Here is a 22,841-nt window from a genome sequence, read left to right as displayed (position 1 = left end):
AGGATGGGAGTGAGCTAGCACCTGGAGAAGGCCGAGTGTGAAGACCAGGCCAGGAGTCACACAAAACATGGAGAGTAAACATGAAGACCATGGAGGCAGTCCGACAGAGATTACTGACCTCATCATTATAACTGGTACAGGGTCTGTGGTGGTGGAGCAGAGAGTGTGTGAGGGGAGAGTGTGTGAGGGGAGGGGAGAGTGTGTGAGGGGAGGGGAGAGTGTGTGGGGGGAGGGGAGAGTGTGGGGGAAAGGGGTAGTGTGGGGGGAGGAGAGAGTGTGGAAGGAAAAGAGGAGAGTGTGGGGGAGGGGAGAGTGTGGGGGGGATGGGAGAGTGTGAGGGGACGGGGACAGTGTGGGGGGAAGGGGAGAGTTTGGGGAGAGAGAGTGTGGGGGGGAGAGTGTGGGGGGGAGTGTGTGGGGGGAGGGAGAGTGTGTGGGCGAGGGAGGGTGTGTGGGGGAGGGGGAAATGTGGGAGGAGGGGAGAGTGTAGGAGGGGGAGGGGACAGTGTGGGGGAGGGGAGAGTTTGGAGAGAGAGAGTGTGTGAGGGGAAGGGGAGAGTGTGGGGGGGAGTTTGTGGGGGGAGGGAGAGTGTGTGGGGGGAGAGTGAAGGGGGAGGGAGAGTGAGGGGGGAGAGTGTGGGAGGGGAGTGTGAGGGGGGTGGGACAGTAAGGGGGGAGGCGGAGCGTGTTGGCGGGGAGGGAATGTGGGGAGGGAATGTGGGGAGGGGAGAGTGGGGAGGGAAAGTGTGAGGGGAGAGTGTGGGGGGAGGGGGAGAGTGTGTGGGGGAGGGGAGAGCGCTGGGGGGATGTGGAGAGTGTGGGGGGAGGGGGAGAATGTGGGGGGGGGGAGGGGTAGAGTGCGCGAGAGGGGTTGGGGTGGCTGGAGTGAGAGAGTGGGTGTCCGCACGGAGTTATGAATCCCTCTCCATTGTCTCTGCACAGATGGAGGGAACATGTAGGCGAGTCGGACGGGGGTGGGGGGATGGGGTGGGTGGTGCAGCGGGAGGGGAGGGGGGGGCAAGGGGGGGGGCGGCAGGGGGGCTATTCACAGTTTTTGAGGAAGATGAGAGAGAATTAGAAAGCAGCAAAAACCATTCGGTTCGATTGGCTCTCCTCACAGGAACTTTCCCTGGTTCTTTAAACCTCAAGCACAAAAAAAGAGATGCTTTCTGTTAGTAACCTTTCAGAGTGGAGTTTGGGAGGAAGCCGGATTCCCCCTGGGTGCCATGTGTAGAAAAGTTGAAGTTGGATAATTATTTACAATCATAACTCAGTATTCCTCGGCCTCACTCTATCCTGCCCACAGTCACTCCCACTGTTAACGCTAACAGCGAGCTTCAACCAGTCCCGTCCGATGCTGATTTCGAGGGAAGATATTCTGAACAGTTGTTAAGATCCTAAATGTGATGCAAACACTTCTCAATGCCACTGAAACTCTCCAAATGGAAAGGATCAGCCTCTCGCTGCCAAAGGGCCGTTAAGACTCATTATTACAGAGGATTAATTAGCAGACAATCCTCTCAGCCCCAGGGCCTTGGATCGTATCCAGCCTCGACTGATGCCACAAGAGAAGGTTTCCTCTCCCCGCTGGCTCTCAGGGTTCTGCTTAACGTGGCTGCAGCCAGTTATAACCAAATTCCCAATGGGGGTGATATCATCGCAAAAAGCCATCCAGAAATCAGCATTAAATTGCCAGTTCCTGGCCCAAAAGGTCACCAGTGCATTGCTGTGGCGAACATACACTGAACTTTGTGAAGTTTATTTATTAGTGTCACAAGGAGGCTGACATTAACACTGCAATGAAGTTACTGTGTAAATCCCCTTGCCACACTCCTCTTTGGGTACACTGAGGGAGAATTTAGCATGGCCAATGCACCTAACCAGCACGTAGAATCCTTTAGTGCAGAGGGAGGCCATTTTGTCCATCAAGTCTGCACCGACCACAATCCCACCCAGGCCCTATCCCCATAGCCCCATGTATTTACCCTAGCTAGTCCCCCTGACACTAAAGGGAAATTTAGAATGGCCAATCCACCTAACCCGCACATCTTTGGACTGTGGGAGCAAACCAGAGCACCCGGAGGAAACCCACGCAGGCACGGGGAGAACGTGCAGACTCCGCACAGTCAGTGACCCAAGCCGGGAATCAAACCCGGGTCCCTGGTGCCGTGAGGCAGCAGTGCTAACCACTGTGTCACTGTGCCACTGAACTGACCCTTTAGAAACACCAAGGTTCTGATAAGCTTCCCGATAAGTTCCTGTTGTTATACAATCATAGAATCCTTACAGTGCAGAAAGAAGCCATTCAGCCCATCAAGTCTGCACCGACTCTCCAACTGAGCATTCCCCTCATAGGCCGTAATCCTATGCATTTTTTCCCTCTAATCTGCCTAATTCACACCTACACTCAGGGACAATTCAGCATGGCCAATCCACCTGACCTACGCATCTTTGGAGTGAGGGAGGAAAGCGGAGCACCCGGAGGAAACCCACGCTGACACGGGGAGAATATGCAAACTCCACACAGAGAGTCCCTCGAGGCCAGAATTGAATCCAGGTCCCTGGCGCTGTGAGGCAGCAATGCTAACCACTCGCTCCTGCCAGTTGAAGGAATAACATTATTTGTGTTGTCACTTTACCTCAGCACTATCAAAATTGACATAACTGGAGGAACTGAATATCCTCTCCCCGCGTAGTGGGGGTGGGACAAAGGGGCATTTAGTTGAGCAGGGGTGTGATAGTTGGGGTCTCCGCCTCCTTTCTGCCCCCAGCTCAATTGAGTGCATGGTAGGAAGGTCCATATCTGGCCTTACAACCCCACCGCCAATCGAGGGGCAATTAATGATCCCCCAGAAGCCACTGCCAGACTACTGGTCTCTGATTGGCTCTGGGTCAGTGGATGTCCACCCTTAATCCTGGGGAGGACCCATCAGTGACCTGTTATGTGCCTGAACAGAACTTAATCTGATTCACCTTCTCCAAAGGGGGCAACGTGGGACTCTCGCCTGCAAGACCCCAATCATCTCCGTTAAATACCACCCAGTGTTTCATTGCTGCATTGGCAGCATTCAGGACAATGGATTAAGAGGTCATTTTGCTGGTGGTCTCTGAAGATAACATCATCCCGGCGATAATACAGACACTGGAGCCAAAGGTCGCCATTCGCATGTTGGCCAAAACTCAGCCAATGCTACATCCTCTGACCTGTCCCTGAGCTCCCCACAAGCGGCACGGTGGCACAGTGGTTAGCACTGCTGCCTCGCTGCGCCAGGGATCCGAGTTCGATTCCTGGCCTTGGGTCACTGTACATTCTCCCCATGTCTGTGTGGGTTTCTTCCGGGTGCTCCGGTTTCCTCCCACAGTCCGAAGATGTGCGGGTTAGGTGGATTGGCCATGCTAAATTGCCCCTTAGTGTCCCGGGATGCATAGGTTAGAGGGATTAGCAGGGTAAATATGTGGGGTTACGGGGGTAGGGCCTGGGTGGGATTGTGGTTGGTGCAGACTCGATGGGCCGAATGGCCTCCTTCTGCACAGTAGGGATTCTATGATTCGATGATAATGGGAGGAGTGAATCAGAACTGATATTGAAGTAATTACACAAACAAATCACTTCTGTTTTTTCTATCAGATTTCTCTTGAATAGAGGTCATAGAGGTTTACAACATGGAAACAGGCCCTTCAACCCAACTTGTCAATGCCGCCCTTTTTTTTAAACCCCTAAGCTAGTCCCAATTGCCCGCATTTGGCCCATATCCCTCTATACCCATCTTACCCATGTAACTATCTAAATGCTTTTTAAAAGACAAAATTGTACCCGCCTCTACTACTACCTCTGGCAGCTCGTTCACACTCACCACCCTCTGTGTGAAGAAATTGCCCCTCTGGACCCTTTTGTATCTCTCCCCTCTCACCTTAAACCTATGCCCTCTAGTTTTAGACTCCCCTACCTTTGGGAAAAGATATTGACTATCTAGCTGATCTGTGTCCCTCATTATTTTATAGACCTCTATAAGACCACCCCTTAGCCTCCAACACTCCAGAGAAAAAGGTCCCTCTCTATCCAGCCTCTTCTTATAACTCAAACCATCAAGTCTCGGTAGCATCCTAGTAAATCTTTTCTGCACTCTTTCTACTTTAATAATATCCTTTCTATAATAGGGTGACCAGACCTGGACACAGTATTCCAAGTGTGGCCTTACCAATGTCTTGTACAACTTCAACAAGATGACCCAATTCCTGTATTTACTGTTCTGACCGATGAAACCAAGCATGCCAAAGGCCTTCTTCACCATTCTGTCCACCTATGACTCCACTTTCAAGGAGCTATGAACATGTACCCCTAGATCTCTTTGTTCTGTAACTCTCCCCAACGCCCTACCATTAACTGAGTAAGTCCTGCCCTGGTTCAATCTACCAAAATGTATCACCTCACATTTATCTGAATTAAACTCCATCTGCCATTCATCAGCCCACTGGCCCAATTGATCAAGATCCCGTTGCAATCGAAGATAACTTTCTTTACTGTCCACTATGCCACCAATCTTGGTGTCATCTGCAAACTTACTAACCATGCCCCCTATATTCTCATCATTAATATAAATGACAAATAACAGTGGACCCAGCACTGATCCCTGAGGCACACCGCTGGTCACAGGCCTCCAGTTTGAAAAACAACCATCTACAATCACCCTCTGAAGCCAATTTTGTATCCATTTAGATACCTCACCCTGGATCCCGTGAGATTTAACCTTATGCAACAACCTACCATGCGGTACCCTGTCAAAGGCCTTGCTAAAGTCCATGTAGACAACATCAAATGCACTGCCCTCATCTACCTTCTTGGTTACCCCTTCAAAAATCTCAATTAAATTTGTGAGACATGATTTTCCACCCACAAAGCCATGCTGACTGTCCCTAATCAGTCCTTGTGTCTCTAAATGCCTGTAGATCCTGTCTCTCAGAATATCTTCCAACAACTTACCCACCACAGAATCTGCGCCCACAATATAAACATAGTCATTTTTGATCACTCCCTCTCGCGCTAAAGTTTATTTATTAGTGTCGCAAGTAGGCTTACATTAACACTGCAATGAAGTTGCTGCGAAAATCCCCTAGTCGCCACACTCCGGCACCTGTTCGGGTACACTGAGGGAGAATTTAGCATGGCCAATCCACCTAACCAGCACGTCTTTCAGGCTGTGGGAAGAAACCGGAGCACCTGGTGGAAACCCACGCAGACATGGGGAGGACATGCAGACTCTGCACAGACAGTGACCCAAGCCGGGAATCGAACCTGGGCCCTGGCGCGGTGAGGCAGCAGTACTAATCACTGTGCCACCGTGCTGTCCTCCATTGGGGCCAAGGTGAGGTCTTGGATTTAAATGCCAGTTTAGCCCGTGTTTATTGCCAGACGCCATGCTGGTGAAAGTTAAAGTTAAAGTTAAAGTTTATTTATTAGTCACAGGTAGGCTTTCATTAACATTGCAATGAAGTTACTGTGAAATTCCCCTAGTCGCCGCACTCTGGCGCCTGTTCAGGTCAATGCACCCAACCAGCACATCTTTCAGAAACCAATTGGCCAAAAGGCTTTTTCCTGTATCCCAATGCATGTGACAATAATAAATCAAAATCAAATCAAATCAAAATCAAAACCAAATTAAATCAAAGTAAATCAAAACCAAAATCAAAATCAAATCAAATCAAATTAAAATCAAAAATCAAATCAAAATCAGATCAGATCAAATCAAATCAAATCAAAATCAAGTCCAATCAAATCAAAATCAAAATCAAATCAAATCAAATCAAATCAAAATCAAGTCAAGTCAAATCAAATCAAAATCAAATCAAATCAAATCAAATCAAATCAAATCGGTGTGCATTTAAAGAGTTCCACATGCACTCAAAAAGAATTGTCGTCCACTATCTCTGGATAAAAATGCAAGCTAATTTCACTTGACAGTGATCCTGGCAATAAATAAGAATTCACCTTGCTGCTATTTTCAGTTTATGAATTGAAAAAGTGTCAGTAGCGTCTTTACCTGATTGCAACTGACAGCAGCCTAAACTGTGAGAACCAATTGGCAACCTCATTCAGACAGTACGCTGGACAGCTGATCCTGTCAGCAGTATGGCTGCGGGTGGTGTTACCCGGAAAACGGAGGGAGCTTCACTCTCCTCAGCGTGTCGGCAAGTTTGCTCTCAGTTTGACTTCTGCCCATCCCAATAATTTCATGGTTCAAACTTGTGCAAAGGAGAGAAAATTCTAGAAACATTCCACAGGTTAAGCGGCAGTCGCGGGGAAACCCTGATTCTATGCAAAGGTCATCAAGCTGAAACATGTATCTCCTGTTTCTCTCCCCACAGATGCTGCCTGACCTGCTGAGCATTTTCCAGCATCTCCCAGTTTTATTTAAGATCTCCAGTCACCACAGAATTCCACTTTTCTTTAATTGGGTTAAGGACAATTTAGAATCATAGAATCACAGAATCCCTACAGTGCCGAAGGAGGCCATTCAGCCCATCGAGTCTGCACCAACCACAATCCCACCCAAGCCCTATCCCTGTAACCCTACGCGTTTACCTGGCTACAAAAAATAGAAAATGCTGGAAAATCTCAGCAGGTCTGACAGCAATCTGTGGAGAGAAAATAGAGCCAATGTTTCGAGTCAGGAAGGCCCTTCATAGAATCATAGAATCCAACAGTGCAGAAGGAGGCCATTCGGCCCATCGAGTCTGCACCGACCACAATCCCACCCAGGCCCTATCCCCATAACCTCATGCATTTATCCTTGCTAGAACCTCTGACACTAAGGATCAATTTGGCAATGGCCAATCCACCTAACCTGCGCATCTTTGGACTGTGGGAGGAAACCGGAGCACCCGGAGGAAACCCACGCAGACACGGGGAGAATGTGCAAACTCCACACAGACAGTGACCCAAGGGTGGAATTGAACCCGGGTCCCTGGCGCTGTGAGGCAGCAATGCTAACCACTGAGCCGTCCCGAGCTCCCAAAACTCAATTTTGGCAGTTCTGAGAAAGGGTCATCCAGACTCGAATCGTTGGCTCTCTTATTTCTCCACAGATGCTGTCAGAACTGCTGAGTTTTTCCAACATTTTTTGTTTTTTGTTTCAAATTCCAGCATCGGCAGGATTTTGCCTTTATTTAAATTCAAACCGCTCCCCCCCCCACACCCGCACCCCCCCCCACCCCCCGCCGCCGTCTTCCAGGACCATCCAACAGCCAATAGGAGAGATGAGAAAAAGACATACGGCACTGAAGGTTGGATCAGGATGAAAGATGATGGAAAAGAAAACTTACAATGTCCCAAGGTGTTGTATGGACCTTCGTTACTTTGGCAGGAATCATAGAATCCCCACAGCGCAGAAGGAGGCCATTCGGCCCATCGAGCCTGCACCGACCACAATCCCACCCAGGCCCTCTCCCCATTACCCTACATGTTTACCCTGCTAATCCCCCTAACACTAAGGGGCAATTTAGCATGGCCAATCCAACCCAACCAGCACAAATTTGGAGTGTGGGAGGAAACCGGAGCACCCGGAGTAAACTCACGCAGACATGGGGAGAATGTACAGACTCCGCACAGACGGAGACCCGAGGCCGGAATCGAACCCGGGTCCCTGGCGCTGTGAGGCAGCAGTGCTAACCATTGTGCCACCGTGCCGCCCTCTGATCCTCTCGCAAGCGAGTCCTTCCCTTGGTTTCACCGTACAGGCAGTGACGGCCAACAGATTTTTGCTTTTGAGGAGACGGACACTTACCGAGAACCCTCATGCTGGAGCCGTTCTGTTTGGAGTCCTTGCTGACCAGTTGCTTTATCCAGAGGGTCGGGGCTGTGATCTCTGAAACAGAAAAGACAAAGGAACATCCTTCATTTATCAAACTGCAAAGTTACTCCTGAAATTCACCTCAGACCTTCACCCTCAAGATGTTCCAAACTGGTTGGATTCTACTTTTCACCATTACCATGCCTGGTGGACTTTCCATTCGATCGATAGAAGTTAAAATTTCCAGGCTTTTACCCGCAGATTCATTCGCCATAAACTTACCAACATGATGTTCCATTGGCTGCCAAGGTGTTGAAGCCCCTGCACCAATAAATTAGGATATACCAGGCAGTCAAACACAAGGTCCACTGCATGCTCAGTGCTACACATTGTGGAGCATGTAGAATTGGGCAGCTCAATGGCACGGTGGTTAGCACCGCTGCCTCGCAGCGTCAGGGACCCGGGTTCGATTCCAGCCTCGGGTCACTGACTGTGCGGAGTTTGCACGTTCTCCCCGTGTCTGCGTGGGTTTCCTCCGGGTGCTCCGGGCAATTTAGCATGGCCGATCCCCCTAGCCTGCACATCTTTGGACTGTGGGAGGAAACTGGAGCACCCGGAGGAGACCCATGCAGACACGGGGAGAACGCGCAGATTCCGCACAGACAGCCAGAGCTGGGAATCGAACTCAGGGCCCTGGTGCTGTGAGGCAGCAGTGTTAATCCTAAAGAGGTTGGCCCGAAGACCATAAGATGTAGGAGCAGGAGTAGACCACTCTGCCCATCGAGTCTGCACCCACAACAATCCCATTCAGGTCCTATCCCCGTAACCCCACAGATTTACCCCACTAATCCCTCTAACCTACGCATCCCGGGACACTAAGGGGAAATTTCACCAATGCACCTAACTCGGACATCTTTGTTCTGTGGGAGGAAACGGGAGCGCCCAAAGGAAACCCACACATACACGCAGGAGAATGTGCAAACACCACACAGACAGTGACCCAAGCCGGGAATCGAACCTGGGTTCCTGGCACTGTGAGGCAGCCGTGCTAACCACTGTGCCACCGTGCCACCTCCTGTTGCACTGTATGGATTGTATGAATATCTCCATCCGATGTGCTGCATTGTTAGGTGAAGTATGGGATAGCCGGCACATTTGGTGCGAGAATGATTTGGGAAGGACTGGTTTGGAATCAGCTCCTGAATTATTGCCCCAAAATTGTTCGAGGATCTGTGAGCTCAGTGAAATTCTATGCTTGCTCGAGCCTTCCAGCATCTACGTTTAATCCCTCAATCTACTAAATGACTATGTTAATAATGTTTAACTGGAATTCCTGTAGAACGTACACTTGGTTTGTCTAATAACCTATTACAAAATGAACCCTCGGCACATAAAGAAAATACTTCAGTTCATTCCACCCAAAGATAGTCACCGTATCCATGAACAAATGGAGACCCTGAACGGCTCCTTGTTTGTTCAGCTTTCCCCCTGCCGCTCAAGGCAAGGATGAGGAATTTGATTCATAAAAGATGGGGAATTGACAGCATGAGTCTGAAATTAAACAGCAAATTAATTCCTACTGCATTGTGACTCGGAAATTCCAGTGCTATAATTGACAGAGAAAATTGGAGACTCCACCACCACTGTTCATAGCTCCAGAATACAACATGCATTGTAGAACCGACTGTTTATGGTTTAGTTTATTTATTATTGACACAAGTGGGCTTACATTACCACTGCAATGAAGTTACTGTGAAAATCCCCTAGTCGTCACACTCCTGTTCGGGTAACACTGAGGGAGAATTTAACATCGCCAATGCGCCCTAACCAGCACGTCTTTCGGACTGTGGGAGGAAACCGGAGCACCCGGAGGAAACCCACGTTGCTACAGCAACCGAGGATCCTGAGTTTGGCGGGATTGCCAGCACGGATCATACTGGAGCCAACAGCATGGGGTTCGATCCCCGGTCCAGCTGAGGCGGATTTGGGCCTTGCCTCCTCACGCTAGCCTAGCTGGGAGTCATGGTGCTGTGGGTCAGACCTGTCTTCCAGGCAAAGAACTGAAGTAGATAAATATTACACAGACTGAGGGAGTATCTCAGCAGTCAGTAACCATAGAACTTACAGTGCAGAAGGAGACCATTTGGCCCATCGAGTCTGCGCCGACTCTCTAAAAAAGGATCCCATCCAAGCCCACCCTTCCGTCCTTTCCCCTTAACCCCGCACATTTAGCATGGCCAATCCCCCTAACCTGCACATCTTTGGACACGAAGAGGCAATTTAGCATGGCCAATCCCCCTAACCTACACATCTTTGGACAGGAAGGAGCAATTTAGTATGGCCAATCCCCCTAACCTACACATCTTTGGACATTAAGGGGCAATTTAGTATGGCCAATCCACCTGACCTACACATCTTTGAACACTTGCGCACTATACAGACAAAGCATTTCATACATAGAAAAGGAAAGGAGAGAGTGCAGAATGTAGTGTTACAGTCATAGGGTGTAGAGAAAGATCAACTTAATGCGACGTAGGTCCATTCAACAGTCTGATGGCAGGAGGGAAGAAGCTGTTCTTGAGTCGTTTGGTACGTGACCTCAGACTTTTGTATCCTTTTCCCGACGGAAGAAGGTGGAAGTGAGTGTGTCTGGGGTGCGTGGGGTCCTTATGATGCTGGCTGCTTTTCTGAGGCAGCTGGAAGTGTAGACGGAGTCAATGGATGGGAGGCTGGTTTGGGTAATGGACTAGGCTTCATTCATGATCCTTTGTAAGTTTCGTGCGATCTTAGGCAGAGCAGGAGCCATACCAAGCTGTGACACAACCAGAAAGAATGCTTTCTATGGTGCATCTGTAAAAGTTGGTGAGAGTTGTAGCTGACATTTCCTTAGTCTTCTGAGAAAGTAGAGGCATTGGTGGGCTTTCTTAACAATAGCGTCAGCATGGGGGGACCAGGACAGGTTGATGGTGATCTGGACGCCTAAAAGTTTGAAGCTCTCAACCATTTCTACGTCATCCCCATTGACGTAGACAGGGGCATGTTCTCCACTACGCTTCCTGAAGTCGATGACTATCTCCTTTGTTTTGTTGACATTGAGGGAGAGATTATTGTTGCCGCACCAGTTCACCAGATTCTCTATCTCATTCCTGTATTCTGTCTCGTCATTGTTTGAGATCCGACCCACTATGGTGGTATCATCAGCAAACTTGAAAATCGAGTTGGAGGTGAATTTGGCCACACAGTCATAGGTGTATAAGGAGTATAGTATAGTACAAGAGTATGGTGGAGTATAGTACAAGATCCAAGCTGCCAACGTGAGGCTTTGCCCCTGATCTTGGGCTTGATCTGACACTTGATCTTAGCCAAAAAGTGATATTTTTTGGGCGGTTAATAGGAGGCTTAGATTCCTCAAAGAAACTTAGGCCTAAACTCTTAACCGAAGCATGCCCCTCAGACTAGCTCTGCCCAGTCATGAGATTTGGACTGTAGAACCATTTGATTTTAACTCGGACACTATTGATAAAGTTATGAAAGTGTTAGAGAAGAAACAAAATGAAAAGAAGCATGTTAATAAAAATGTGTATAAATTAACACGTAAATGTTTCCAGGTGTGCAAGTTTGAGAATCATAGAATCCCTACAGTGCAGAAGGAGGCCATTCAGCCCATCAAGTCTGCACCAACAACAATCCCACCCAGTCCCTATCCCCGTAACCACACCTATTTACCCTAGATAGTCCCCTGACACTAGGGGCAATTTCGCATAGCCATCAACCTAACCCGCAGACCTTTGGACTTGGGAGGAAACCGGAGCACCAGGAGGAAACCCACGCCGACACGGAGAGAATGCGCAAACTCCACACAGTGACCCAAGGCCGGAATTGAACCCGGGCCCTTGGCGCTGTGAGGCAGCAGTGCTAACCACTGTGCCACCATGCTATCCCATGTAGGCATCACACACACATGCACACACTCACACACTGCGCACACACTGCGCACACACACACACACACACAACACACACATGCGCGTGCACCCACACACACATACTCACATACACACACACACATTTATTAATGTGATCCCTTTCATGGCTGCTTCTTCTCTCTTTGTTTCCCGCACTAGCTCTACTCCGTCACTTCTGGTGAATACATTAATACAGCAGAACTCCAGCGAGGCAATAGCAATTGCTACAAATACATAAGTGTATTCAAGTGTAAGTTGATAGGGATTCAGGACCAGCACATTCCTGTAAGGGTGAAGGATAAGTATGGCAAGTTTTGAGAACCTTGGATAACGAGAGATATTGTGAGACAAGTGAAAGAGAAAAAGGAAGCATTTGTCAAGGCTAGGAGGCTGGAACACACGAAGCAAGTGTGGAATACAAGGAAAGTAGAAAGAAACTTAAGCAAGGAGTAAGGAGGGCTAAAAGGGGTCACAAAAATCATTGGCCAGCAGGATTAAGGAAAATCCCAAGGCTTTTTATACATATATAAAGAGCAAGAGGGTAGCCAGGGAGAGGGTTGGCCCACTCACGGGGAGGGAATCTATGTGTGGAGCCAGAGGAAATGGATGAGGTATTAAATGAGTACTTTGCGTCAGTATTCACCAAAGAGAAGGACTTGGTGGGATGATGAGTCTGGGAAAGGGTGTGTAGATAGTTTGAGTCATGTTGAGATCAAAAAGGAGGAGGTATTGGGGTTCTTGAGAAACATTAAGGTAGATAAGTCTCCAGGTCCTGATGGATATATCCCAAAATACTGAGAGAGGCAAGGGAGGAAATTGCTGGGACCTTGAGAGAAATCTTTGTATCCTCACTGGCTGCAGGGGAGGTCCCAGAGGATTGGAGAATAGCCAATGTTGTTCCTTTGTTTAAGAAGGGTAGCAAGAATAATCCAGGTAAATACAGGCCGGTGAGCCTCACATCAGTGGGAGGGAAATTATTGGAGAGGATTCTTCGAGACAGGAATTATTTCCACTTGGAAATAAATGGACATATTAGTGAGAGGCAACATGGTTTTGTGAAGGGGCGATCATCTCTCACTAACTTGATCGAGTTTTTCATGGAAGTGACGAAGATGATTGATGAGGGTAGGTCAGTGGATGTTGTTTACATGGACTTCAGTAAGGCCTTTGACAAGATCCCTCATGGCAGACTGGTGCAGAAGGTGAAGTCGCATGAGATTAGAGGTGAGCTGGCTACGTGGATACAAAACTGGCTCGGTCAAAGAAGACAGAGGGTAGCAGTGGAAGGGTGCGTTTCTGAATGGAGGGCTGACAAGTGGCATTCCTCAGGGATCAGTGCTGGAACCTTTGCTGTTTGTAATACATATAAATGATTTGGAGGAAAATGTTTGATTAGTAAGTTTGTGGACAACACAAAGGTTGGTGTATTTGCGGAGAGCGATGAGGACCAACAGAGGATACAGCAGATATAGATAGGTTGGAGGCTTGGGCGGAGAGATGGCAGATGGAGTTTAATCCAGATAAATGTGAGGTAATGCATTTTGGAAGATCTAATAAAGATAGGAAATACACAGTAAATGGCAGAATCCTTAAGAGTATTGATAGGCAAAGGGATCTAGGTGTACAGGTACACAGGTCATTGAAAGTGGCAATGCAGGTGGAGAAGGTAGTCAAGGAGGCATACGGCATGCTTGCCTTCATTGGCCGGGCATTGAGTTTAAAAATTGGCAAGTCATGTTGCAGCTTTATAGAACCTTTGTTAGGCCGCACTTGGAATATAGTGTTCAATTCTGGTTGCCACACTACCAGAAAAGATTTACCAGGATGTTGCCTATATGGAAGGCATTAGCTAGAAAGAGAGGTTGGAGAAACTTGGTTGGTTCCCACTGGAACGATGGAGGCTGAGGGTCAACCTGATAGAAGTCTACAAGATTATGAGGGGCATGGACAGAGTGGATAGTCAGAAGCTTTTTCCCAGGGTGGAAGAGTCAATTACTAGGGGGCACAGGTTTAAGGTGCGAGGGGCAAGGTTTAAAGGAGATGTAAAAGGCAAGTTTTTTACACTGAGGGTGGTGGGTGCCTGGAACTCGCTGCCGGGGGAGGTAGTGGAAGCAGATATGATAGTGAGTTTTAAAGGGCGTCTGGACAAATACATGAATAGGATGGGAATAGAGGGATATGGAGCCTGGAAGGGTAGGGGGGTTTTAGTTAAGTCGGGCAGCATGGTCGGTGCAGGCTTGGAGGGCCGAAGGGCCTGTTCCTGTGCTGTAATTTTCTTTGTTCTTTGTTCTATAACATTTCCTCTCTCCTCAAACTGAACAAATTGAAAACAAGTTCAGCATGAACAGTAGTCAGTCAATCCGTCACCATTAATAACTCAGGTAGTCGGGTGATTGTCACTCTCGGAATGGTTCATGGCGAACCTCTGACATCTTTCCACTGATGTCATCGATGATTTAACCAGCATTGACGTGGGAACTCGAGGTTGTCTCTGCGTCTGAACCGAGGGTGAGGTATTGCTTTCCTCAATGGTGTCTGGTAGTGTCGGGGTTGTAGGAAGGTTCAAGTCAGGACTTTGTAAGTCTGATCCTGAATTTTTAACAGACTCCAGATTTGGCAGATCTGTTTTTCCAGCCAATAACCACGTCTCCTCCGGATAATGTCATCTCTGGTCTGAACAAAGTGAGAGACAGCTCCAGTCTGCGCAAGGACGCTGGCAGGAACCCATTTCTCCACCGGGGAGTAATTCCGATCCAAGACTGCCTGTCTTTGGGGGAAAACTCTGTGTTTAGCCTTCCCGCCGTTCCAACAGTGCTGGTTGTTGCTGGCGTACAATCTCCTTCGTTTTTGGAGGTCTTGAAAGGTCAAATGCGGAACACAGCTGCCTTTTTATCAAGAGGAAGGCAGGAGAGGTCTTGGTGGTGGAATGTGTGGTATTCCGGTACACCAGTCGGAATTTGCGAAGGTGTATGATAAGCGAATGTTGTTCCTCGGTTGCTTTCGAAGTGTGATTCAGGGTTTGGACGAAGCGTTCTGCTAGACAATTAGGAGCAGGGTGAAAAACTTGCGGAAGGAATGTGTTGAATACCATTTTCTTGTAGGAAATTCTCAAATTTCTGCCAGACAGACTGAGGTCTGTTTTCGTTTACCAAATGTTCAGGGAACCCAAAAGGACTAAACACTTCTTCCAGCCTCGCAACGCCTTCTCAGGTGAGGTAGATAACATGCTCTTTCAGAGAGTCAGTGCAGACTCGATGGGCCGATTGGCCTCCTTCTGTATTGTAGGGATTCTATGAGGGCCAGTGCAGAATTGTACGCATGAAGGAAATAGTAAGAAGTTTGAACTGGATGCGGATATTGAGGAGAAATCGAGAGCAATGCTTCTCAGATGAGGTAGACAACATCACCGTGACCCCTGGCCATTTGGTGCGAGCATCAACCATTACTAAGGACACGCATCCATTGAAAGATCCTGCAAAGCCCACATGCACCCATTGCCAAGCCTCTTCAGGCCATTCTCATTGATCCAGTGAGGCTAATGGTGACAAGTTCCTTCCCTTCATCCAAATAGAACATGTTCTAGATTTCTCCTCAACATCCGCATCCAGTCCAGGCTACCAAATCTAACTTCTTACCATTTCCTTCACGCAAATGACACTGCAACAGCCCTCAGTGTAGAAGGAGGCCATTCGGCCCATCGAATCTGCACCGACTCTCTGAAAGATCATTTTTCCCAGGCCCATCCCTTGCCCTATCCCCGTAATCCTGCGCACTTTACCATGGTCAGTTCACCTAACCTGCACACCTTTGGACTGTGGGGGGAAACCGGAGCACCCGGAGGAAACCCAAGCAGACACGGGGAGAACATGCAAACTCCACACAGGCAGTGACCCAAGGCCGGAATTGAACCCTGGGTCCCTTCCAGGTGGAATGGCTGGCTGTAGGAAATTGGTTCCATGTGGACATACCCGACTCTGAAACACACTTTTATGTCCAGCACATACAACCCGTCTATGGAAAAAGTGGCAACTCTGGGTGATGGGGGGGGGGAGAGGCGGGGTGGGGGGGAGGGGGGGGGGCGTGAGGGGTGTCCCTTACTGCTTTCCTGTTCTGCACACAAATACTCTGGCAAACCTATCACCCAATTGGGGTCACTGGATCCACAATTCTACCACCCATTCTGTCCAAAGGTCCCAGTGTTGCTGATTGAACCCCTGAAAAAAACTTCACCGTGATGCCTCTTGCAGTCGAATAGACTATCAATCCCAATTATCATAGGTTACAAAATGGCCACCTGCTTGCCGCCTGCCTGTAGGGCTGTGCTCCCGTGTGTGGGGCCCAAGTCTGCTTTTTACTTCTTTGAAGGGGTAACAAGGACAACTTTAGCTCACTGAAGTGAGTGTGTCCCAGACAACACAGCGCCCATTGGGGAATAATGAACTCCGCCGAGGTTCATTCTGTTGACCACAAGAGCCGGACGCCCCACAATCCGTGCTCACAGAAGCCATGGCCAAACTAATCCCCTGCAACCGCCCGTCCCACCACAGGAGAAACCAGCGCAAAACCCCAGCGAGATCTCAAGAGTTAGGGCAAGACTCTGTCTGGAGACGTGAGGTGAAGCTGGTGAAATGCTGCCAGTGAGTCAAAGCCAGCTCTTATCCTTGGGTCCCTAAAAGTGGCAACACGGGTGATTAAGAAGGCATTTGGCATGCTTGCCTTCATCGGTCAGGGAATTGAGTCCAAGAGTTAGGAAATCATGTTGCAGCTATATAAAACCTTGGTTCGGCCGCATTTGGAGCATTGCGTGCAGTTCTGCTCACCACACTGCCAGAAGGACGTGGAAGCTTTGCAGAGAATGCAAAGAATGCTCACCAGGACGTTGCCTGGTCTCGAGGGTGTTGGCTATGAGGAGAGGTTGAATAAACTAGGATTGTTTTCACTAGAAAGACGGAGGCTGAGGGGAGACCTGATAGAGGTCTACAAAATTATGAGAGGCATAGACAGGGTGGATAGTCAGAGGCTTTTTCCAAGGGTGGGGTGGCACGGTGGCACAGTGGTTATCAGTGCTGCCTTGCAGCGCCAGGGGCCTGGATTCAATTCCCAGCTTGGGTCACTGGCTGTGTGGAGTTTGCACATTCTCCCCGTGTCTACGTGGTTTCCTCCGGGTGCTCCGGTTTCCTCCCACAGTCCAAAGATGTGCGGGTTAGGTGGATTGGCCGTGCTAAATTGTCCCTTAGCGTCAGGGGGACTAGCTAGGGTAAATGCATGGGGTCATGGGGATAGGGCCTGGGTGGGATTGTGGTCGGTGCAGATTCGATGGGTTGAATGGTCTCCTTCTGCACTGTAGGATTCCATGATAAGGGTGGAGGTGTCAATTACAAGGGGGCAGAGGTTCAAGGTGGGAGGGAGATGTGCGGGGGAAGTTTTTCATGCAGAGAGTGGTGGGTGCCTGGAACGCGCTGCCAGAGGAGGTGGTGGAAGCAGGCACATTAGCAACATTTAAGAGGCATCTGGATGGGTCCATGAATAGGGAGGGAGTAGAGGGATACAGACCGAGTAAGAGCAGAAGGTTTTTTTTTAGTTTAGTTAGGGCATCATGATCAGCACGGGCTTGGAGGGCCGAAGGGCCTGTTCCTGTGCTGTACTTTTCTTTGTTCTTTGATGCCTTCGATGAATTTCACCAAATCTCCCACCGACCGAACCCCGGACTTTGTGGATGCCACAGATTCCGAGGTAAAGTCTTAACCATAATTCTTTCTTTCTACAGAGGCAGCAGCTGGGAGGCTTCCCCTGCAATTGGAAGTTATATCCTGCACTAACAGAACCCCACTCATACATACATTTCCCAGCACGGTTTTGCCTTCAGTAAAGTTGTTATTATGCTTTCTTGACCTATATTTAAGAACCCACAGAGGGTTTATTATTGTTTCCACTGACAGACTATTGATTTGCACAGACCTCCCCTGTGCTAACCGTAAGCCAGTGTACATAATAGAGAAATACTGAGGCCGCACACTGCTTCACAAAGTGAATGCCCAACACGTGTTTAGTCCACGGCTGAATGAAATCGAGATGCCGAGCTCGCGGTCTCTTATTTCACCACTGATCCAGCAATAGATGTGGATACGGAAGTGGGAAGGTAGGGATGGGGTGAAGGATTAGGAACGTCGAGGAACAATTTACAATGGCTCCCTCACAATGCCATTGGAGGCACAGGGACACAATGGTTAGCACTGCTGCCTCACAGCGCCAGGGAACCAAGTTCGAATCTGGCCTTGAATGACTGTCTGTGTGGAGTTTGCAGATTCTGCACATTGTCTGCGTGGGTTTTCACCGGGTGCTCCGGTTTCCTCCCACAGTCCAAAGACGAGCGGGTTAGGTGGATTGATCATGCTAAATTGCCCCTTAGTGTCAGGGGGACTAGCTCGGGTAAATACATGGGGTTATGAGGATAGGACCTGGGTGGGATTGTGGTCGGTGCAGACTCAATGGGCCGAATGGCCTCCTTCTGCACTGTAGGATTCTATGACTGAAGGGTGGCACAGTGGCTAGCACTGCAGCCTCACAGCGTCAGGGACCCAAGTTTGAATCCAGCCTTGACTGACTGTGTGGAGTCTACATGTTCTCCCCGTGTCTGAGTGGGTTTCCTCAGGGTGCTTCAGTTTCCTCCCAGAGTCCAAAGATGCGCAGATTAGATGAATTGGCCGTGCTCAATTGCCCTTGAGAGGTGTAGGTTAGGGGGATTGGCGGGGTAAATGCACGCGGTTAAGTGAATGGGACGGGGGTGGGCCTGGCTAAGATACGCTGTCGGAGTCGGTGCAGTCTTGATGGGCCGAATGGCCTCCTTCTGCACTGTAGGGATTCCATGAACAAGTCAACAGGGGCTGTGGGTTGGCCGACGTCACTCCTGAACTCGATCTGTGAGCCACATCTCCACCGGTTACAGTAGAATGGGGAAGATTACCTCTCGTCATTGTGAGATATGGGTTTTACTGAAGCACTAAAAAATGACATTGGGCAGAAAAATAATGGGATCGCACTATTCCCAGCTAGTGCCCCGCAAGGGGGGATGGGGAAATGGTCAAGAACGTTTTGCAAATTCATTATCCAAATGATTTAATTTTTTTCCTGTCCATCTTGCTCCCAGTGAGTGAAGTACAAAAATGAACACAATGTGCATTGATACATAGAACATAGAACATAGAACAGTACAGCACAGAACAGGCCCTTCGGCCCACGATGTTGTGCCGAGCTTTATCTGAAACCAAGATCAAGCTATCCCACTCCCTATCATCCTGGTGTGCTCCGTGTGCCTATCCAATAACCGCTTAAATGTTCCTAAAGTGTCTGACTCCACTATACAAAACTCCACTGTGCCCTGCTTTGACCTAGTGTTAGCCCATTTAACACAAAACAGAAGAACACCATTGGGAAAAGAGGACATGGAATCCCTACAGTGCAGAGGGAGGCCATTCAGCCCATTGAGTCTGCACCGACTCTTCGAGAGAGCATATTACCCAGGCCCTATTCCTGTAACCCAACATATTTACCCCACTAATCTATACATCTTTGGACACTAAGGGACAACTTAGCATGGCCAATCCACCTAACCCACCCATCCTTTTGTTGGAAGAAGCCGGAGCACCCGGACAAAAACAACGCAGACACAGGGAGAACGTGCAAACTCCACACAAACAGTCACCCAAAGCCGGAATTGTTTTAAATTTTAAAATTTATTTATTAGTCACAAGTAGGCTTACATTAACACTGCAATGAAGTTACTGTGAAAATCCCCTAGTTGCCACACTCTGGCGGGATTCTCCTGAGGGAGAATTTAGCATGGCCAATGCACCTAACCAGCACGTCTTTTGGACTGTGGGAAGAAATCGGAGCCCCCGGAGGAAACCCACGCAGACATGGACAGAACGTGCAGATTCCACACAGACAGTGACCCAAGCCGGGAATTGAACCCGAGCCCCTGGCGCTGTGAGGCAGCAGTGTTAACCACTGTGCCACCGCACCGCCTTCTCGCATTATTATTTTAGAGGAAGCACCACATGGTGGCAGAGTGGTTAGCACTGGTACCTCACAGTGCCAGGGATCCGGGTTCGATTCCCAGCTTGGGTCACTGTCTGTGCAGAATCTGCATGGTCTCCCCATGTCTGCGTGGGTTTCCTCCCACAGTCTGAAACACGAGCTGGTTAGGGTGCATTGTCCATGTTAAATTCTCCCTCAGTGTACCCGAACAGACGCCGGAGTGTGGTGACGAGGGGAATTTCACTGTAACTTCATTGCAGTGTTAATGTAAGCCTTACTTGTGACTAATAAATAAGCTTTACTTTAGCATGCAAGAAACAATACTTTTCAGTGTATCCCAATACATGTGACAACAGTAAATCAAATCAAATCAAAATCTTATTATTAACACAAGATCAAGATCTCTGGCTTCTCAAATGTCACACCAGTAGTTAAATCGAGTTCATTTATCACCAGATTGTCCCCTGTTCGAAAGTAACCGGTGACAACTTTGTATTGGATGTAACGTGACCAATGGGAACAAGCTGTAAGGGTCAGCTGACCCAGTAAACCATGGAACCAATGGCAGAATGATGTGATGGTCAGCTGACCGGCTGACTCACTATAAATAAGAACTTGGATTGGCCCAGGGTGAGGCCCCAAGTTTGGAGTAATTAAGTTTCTTTATTAAACCCTTTCTGTGATTTATAAAGTTGGAATAAGTTTTGTGATATTTTTATTGACTGCATTTGAAGAGTTTCCTTCTGAAGAAACGTCCCCCCACCTGCAGATCGAATAGTTAGTGAAAAAATAGAGGTAATCGAGGAACTACCCCTCGCCCCCCACCCCCCCACCCCGCCCCTCCCCAACCTCCACACAACCTCACCAAGTCCACTTCAGAAAAAAACAAGGCAACCAAGTTAGAAAAAAGATGATCTGAACTGGACTCACCGTCTCCATCGAAGACTGGCTGCGTCTCAGCGGTTGGCGTTGGCTTCGATACGTCTTCTGAGTTCAGCGTGAGGAAGAATTGAAAAGAAACTACCATTATTTAGGTAAATACTATCTACTCTCCAGTACTATTGAATGATGGGTTTTGCACATGGCCCGGCCACTTGGTTGAAGAAATGGAAAAGAGCAGGAAGGTACAAAGAAGCCAGGACAGAGAGTCACCTCAGGAAAGACATGCAGGACAAAAGGATCCACTCACTCCCAGTAGCTCACCGCTGTCGATACACAGAGACATTCACAGGGCATGCATCATCCAGGGTAGAGGTATTTCAAACAAAACAGATGAGGACAGCACCTCGCATGCTAGTCAAAACAAACTAAACACTGTGACTGCCATTTTTAAGGAGCGTTAGAATTTGAAGGAACTACCTTTGTCTCTGCTTTTGTGACCAGAAAAAAATATTTGCTTCATCCTGAAGGAATTTGGGGGAAGAAAGTGCATTTTCCGTTGTGTTTTACCAATGGCCCATACTCCCTGATCCAGTCATATTGTGCCCCTCGTCGAAATGTTTTGGGGCCTGGTGCGATAATTTTATCCTCGTCGCCAGTGTACATTCGACCCCCGACGATGCCCTTCCATTACAAGTTACCCACAATGTTTCACTTACTGGCTCAGTGGGTAAGGGATCCGTGGCGTTACAATGCTTCATCCTGATGCTGAGCTCCAACAGTGGTGAGGGTTTTCTATCTGTGCATGGGGCGATTCCTGAGCTCTGCTGTCCCCATGTTAATCGCACAGTTGGGACAACCCAAGGAGCCGTGGTATCCTGAGGCGATGGGTGGGGAAAGGTCATCCTCAGGTTCATAAAATCCTGACAGTGCTGAAGGAGGCCATTCGGCCCATCAAGCCTTTGTTCTTTGTTCTTTTGAGCCTGCACCAACCATAATCCCACACTGGCTCTATTCCTGTAACCCCACATATTTACCCTGCTAATTCCCCTGACACTAGGGTCAATTTAGCATGGCCAATCCACCTAACCCGCACACCTGCGGGAGGAAATCGAACACCCGGAGGAAATCCACATAGACACGGGGAGAACGTGCAGATTCCACACACACATGCACAGTGACCCAAGGCCGGAATTGAACCCGGGTCCCTGGCACTGTGAGGCAGCAGTGCTAACTACTGTGTCACCATGCCATTCACTAGGTTCTCACACAGGGTTGATAACTGTCCAGGATTAACTTGGAAGTCACCAGGGATTGAATCGTCGCCTCTCAGGTACAGTCGAGGGGGAAAATCAGAGGGCCATTAAATTCTCATTTCTGTCCAATATTTCAGTTTATTAGTGATAAAAACACTGGAGACAGTGAGAAGATAAGGCTGTTTATCGGATCAAGGCAGTTGGAAGTGGGAAGTTGTTTGATTAATCCCCCAGGAATGTGTCTAATCAAAGCTGGTGATTCTATTCCCATGATCAGTAACACCAAAACCCTGTCTTATCATCTACACAGTACAGGTCAGGAGTGTGATGGAATATTCGCACTTGCCTGAGCTCCATCGTAGACGCCTTCCAAACCTATGACCTCTACCACCCAGGACAGCAGGTGCATGAGGGACAACACCATCTACAGGTTCCCCTCTAAGTCACTCACCATCCTGACTTGGAAATATATCAGCCAATCCTTCACTGTCGCTGGGTCAAAATCCTGAAAGTCCGCTCCTAACGGCACTGTGGGTGTACCTACACCACATAGACTGGAGCGGTTTAAGAAGGAAGCTTACCATCACCTTCTCAAGGGCCAATTAAGGATGGACAATAAATGCTAGGCCTAGCCAGCGATGCCCACACCCCATGAAAAGAATTGTTAAAAGCGCTATTGGGAAGTGCGTCTTTGGTTGACCTATGTAAGAGGAACTTCAGTGTCAGTTGTCCCAGTTTCCAGATGGTACTCACTGCCAGTGGGAGGAACAGCCATGTGATTGTGAAGTGCAAGGTCACTGTCCCGACACATCCACCTCAATTAGTAACTGGGGTTGGAGGGTCATGGGAAGTGGGAAATCTGAGGGGCAAAAATGTTGAACAGGTTAAAGCATTCTAAAAAAGAATAAATAAATTAGG

The 22,841-nt window shown here is 48.6% G+C and overlaps 1 protein-coding gene across 4 annotated transcripts in view; it reads right to left on the bottom strand.

The window, feature by feature from the left end:
* smoc1 (SPARC related modular calcium binding 1) overlaps nucleotides 1-22,841 on the bottom strand; it is a 248,746-nt gene that overhangs the window by 154,355 nt on the left and 71,550 nt on the right. For 3 of the 4 annotated variants that reach the window (XR_013499985.1, XM_078233394.1, XM_078233395.1), the window contains exons 6-7: nucleotides 20,719-20,808; nucleotides 7,782-7,862 (exon numbers count right to left, since the gene is read on the bottom strand). Coding sequence is in view for 3 of the 4 variants with exons in the window: in XM_078233394.1 (XP_078089520.1) it covers nucleotides 7,782-7,862; nucleotides 20,719-20,808 (171 nt within the window). In the remaining variant the exon portion in view is untranslated. The remainder of the gene's footprint in view (nucleotides 1-7,781; nucleotides 7,863-20,718; nucleotides 20,809-22,841) is intronic. The other variant, XM_078233396.1, reaches the window with a different exon arrangement.

This window comes from Mustelus asterias, chromosome 18 (assembly GCF_964213995.1).
Source record: "Mustelus asterias chromosome 18, sMusAst1.hap1.1, whole genome shotgun sequence".
Taxonomy (NCBI): Eukaryota; Metazoa; Chordata; class Chondrichthyes; order Carcharhiniformes; family Triakidae; genus Mustelus; species Mustelus asterias.
The sequence above is the reverse complement of the archived record's forward strand: the minus strand, read 5'-3'. Positions and strand labels throughout refer to the sequence as shown.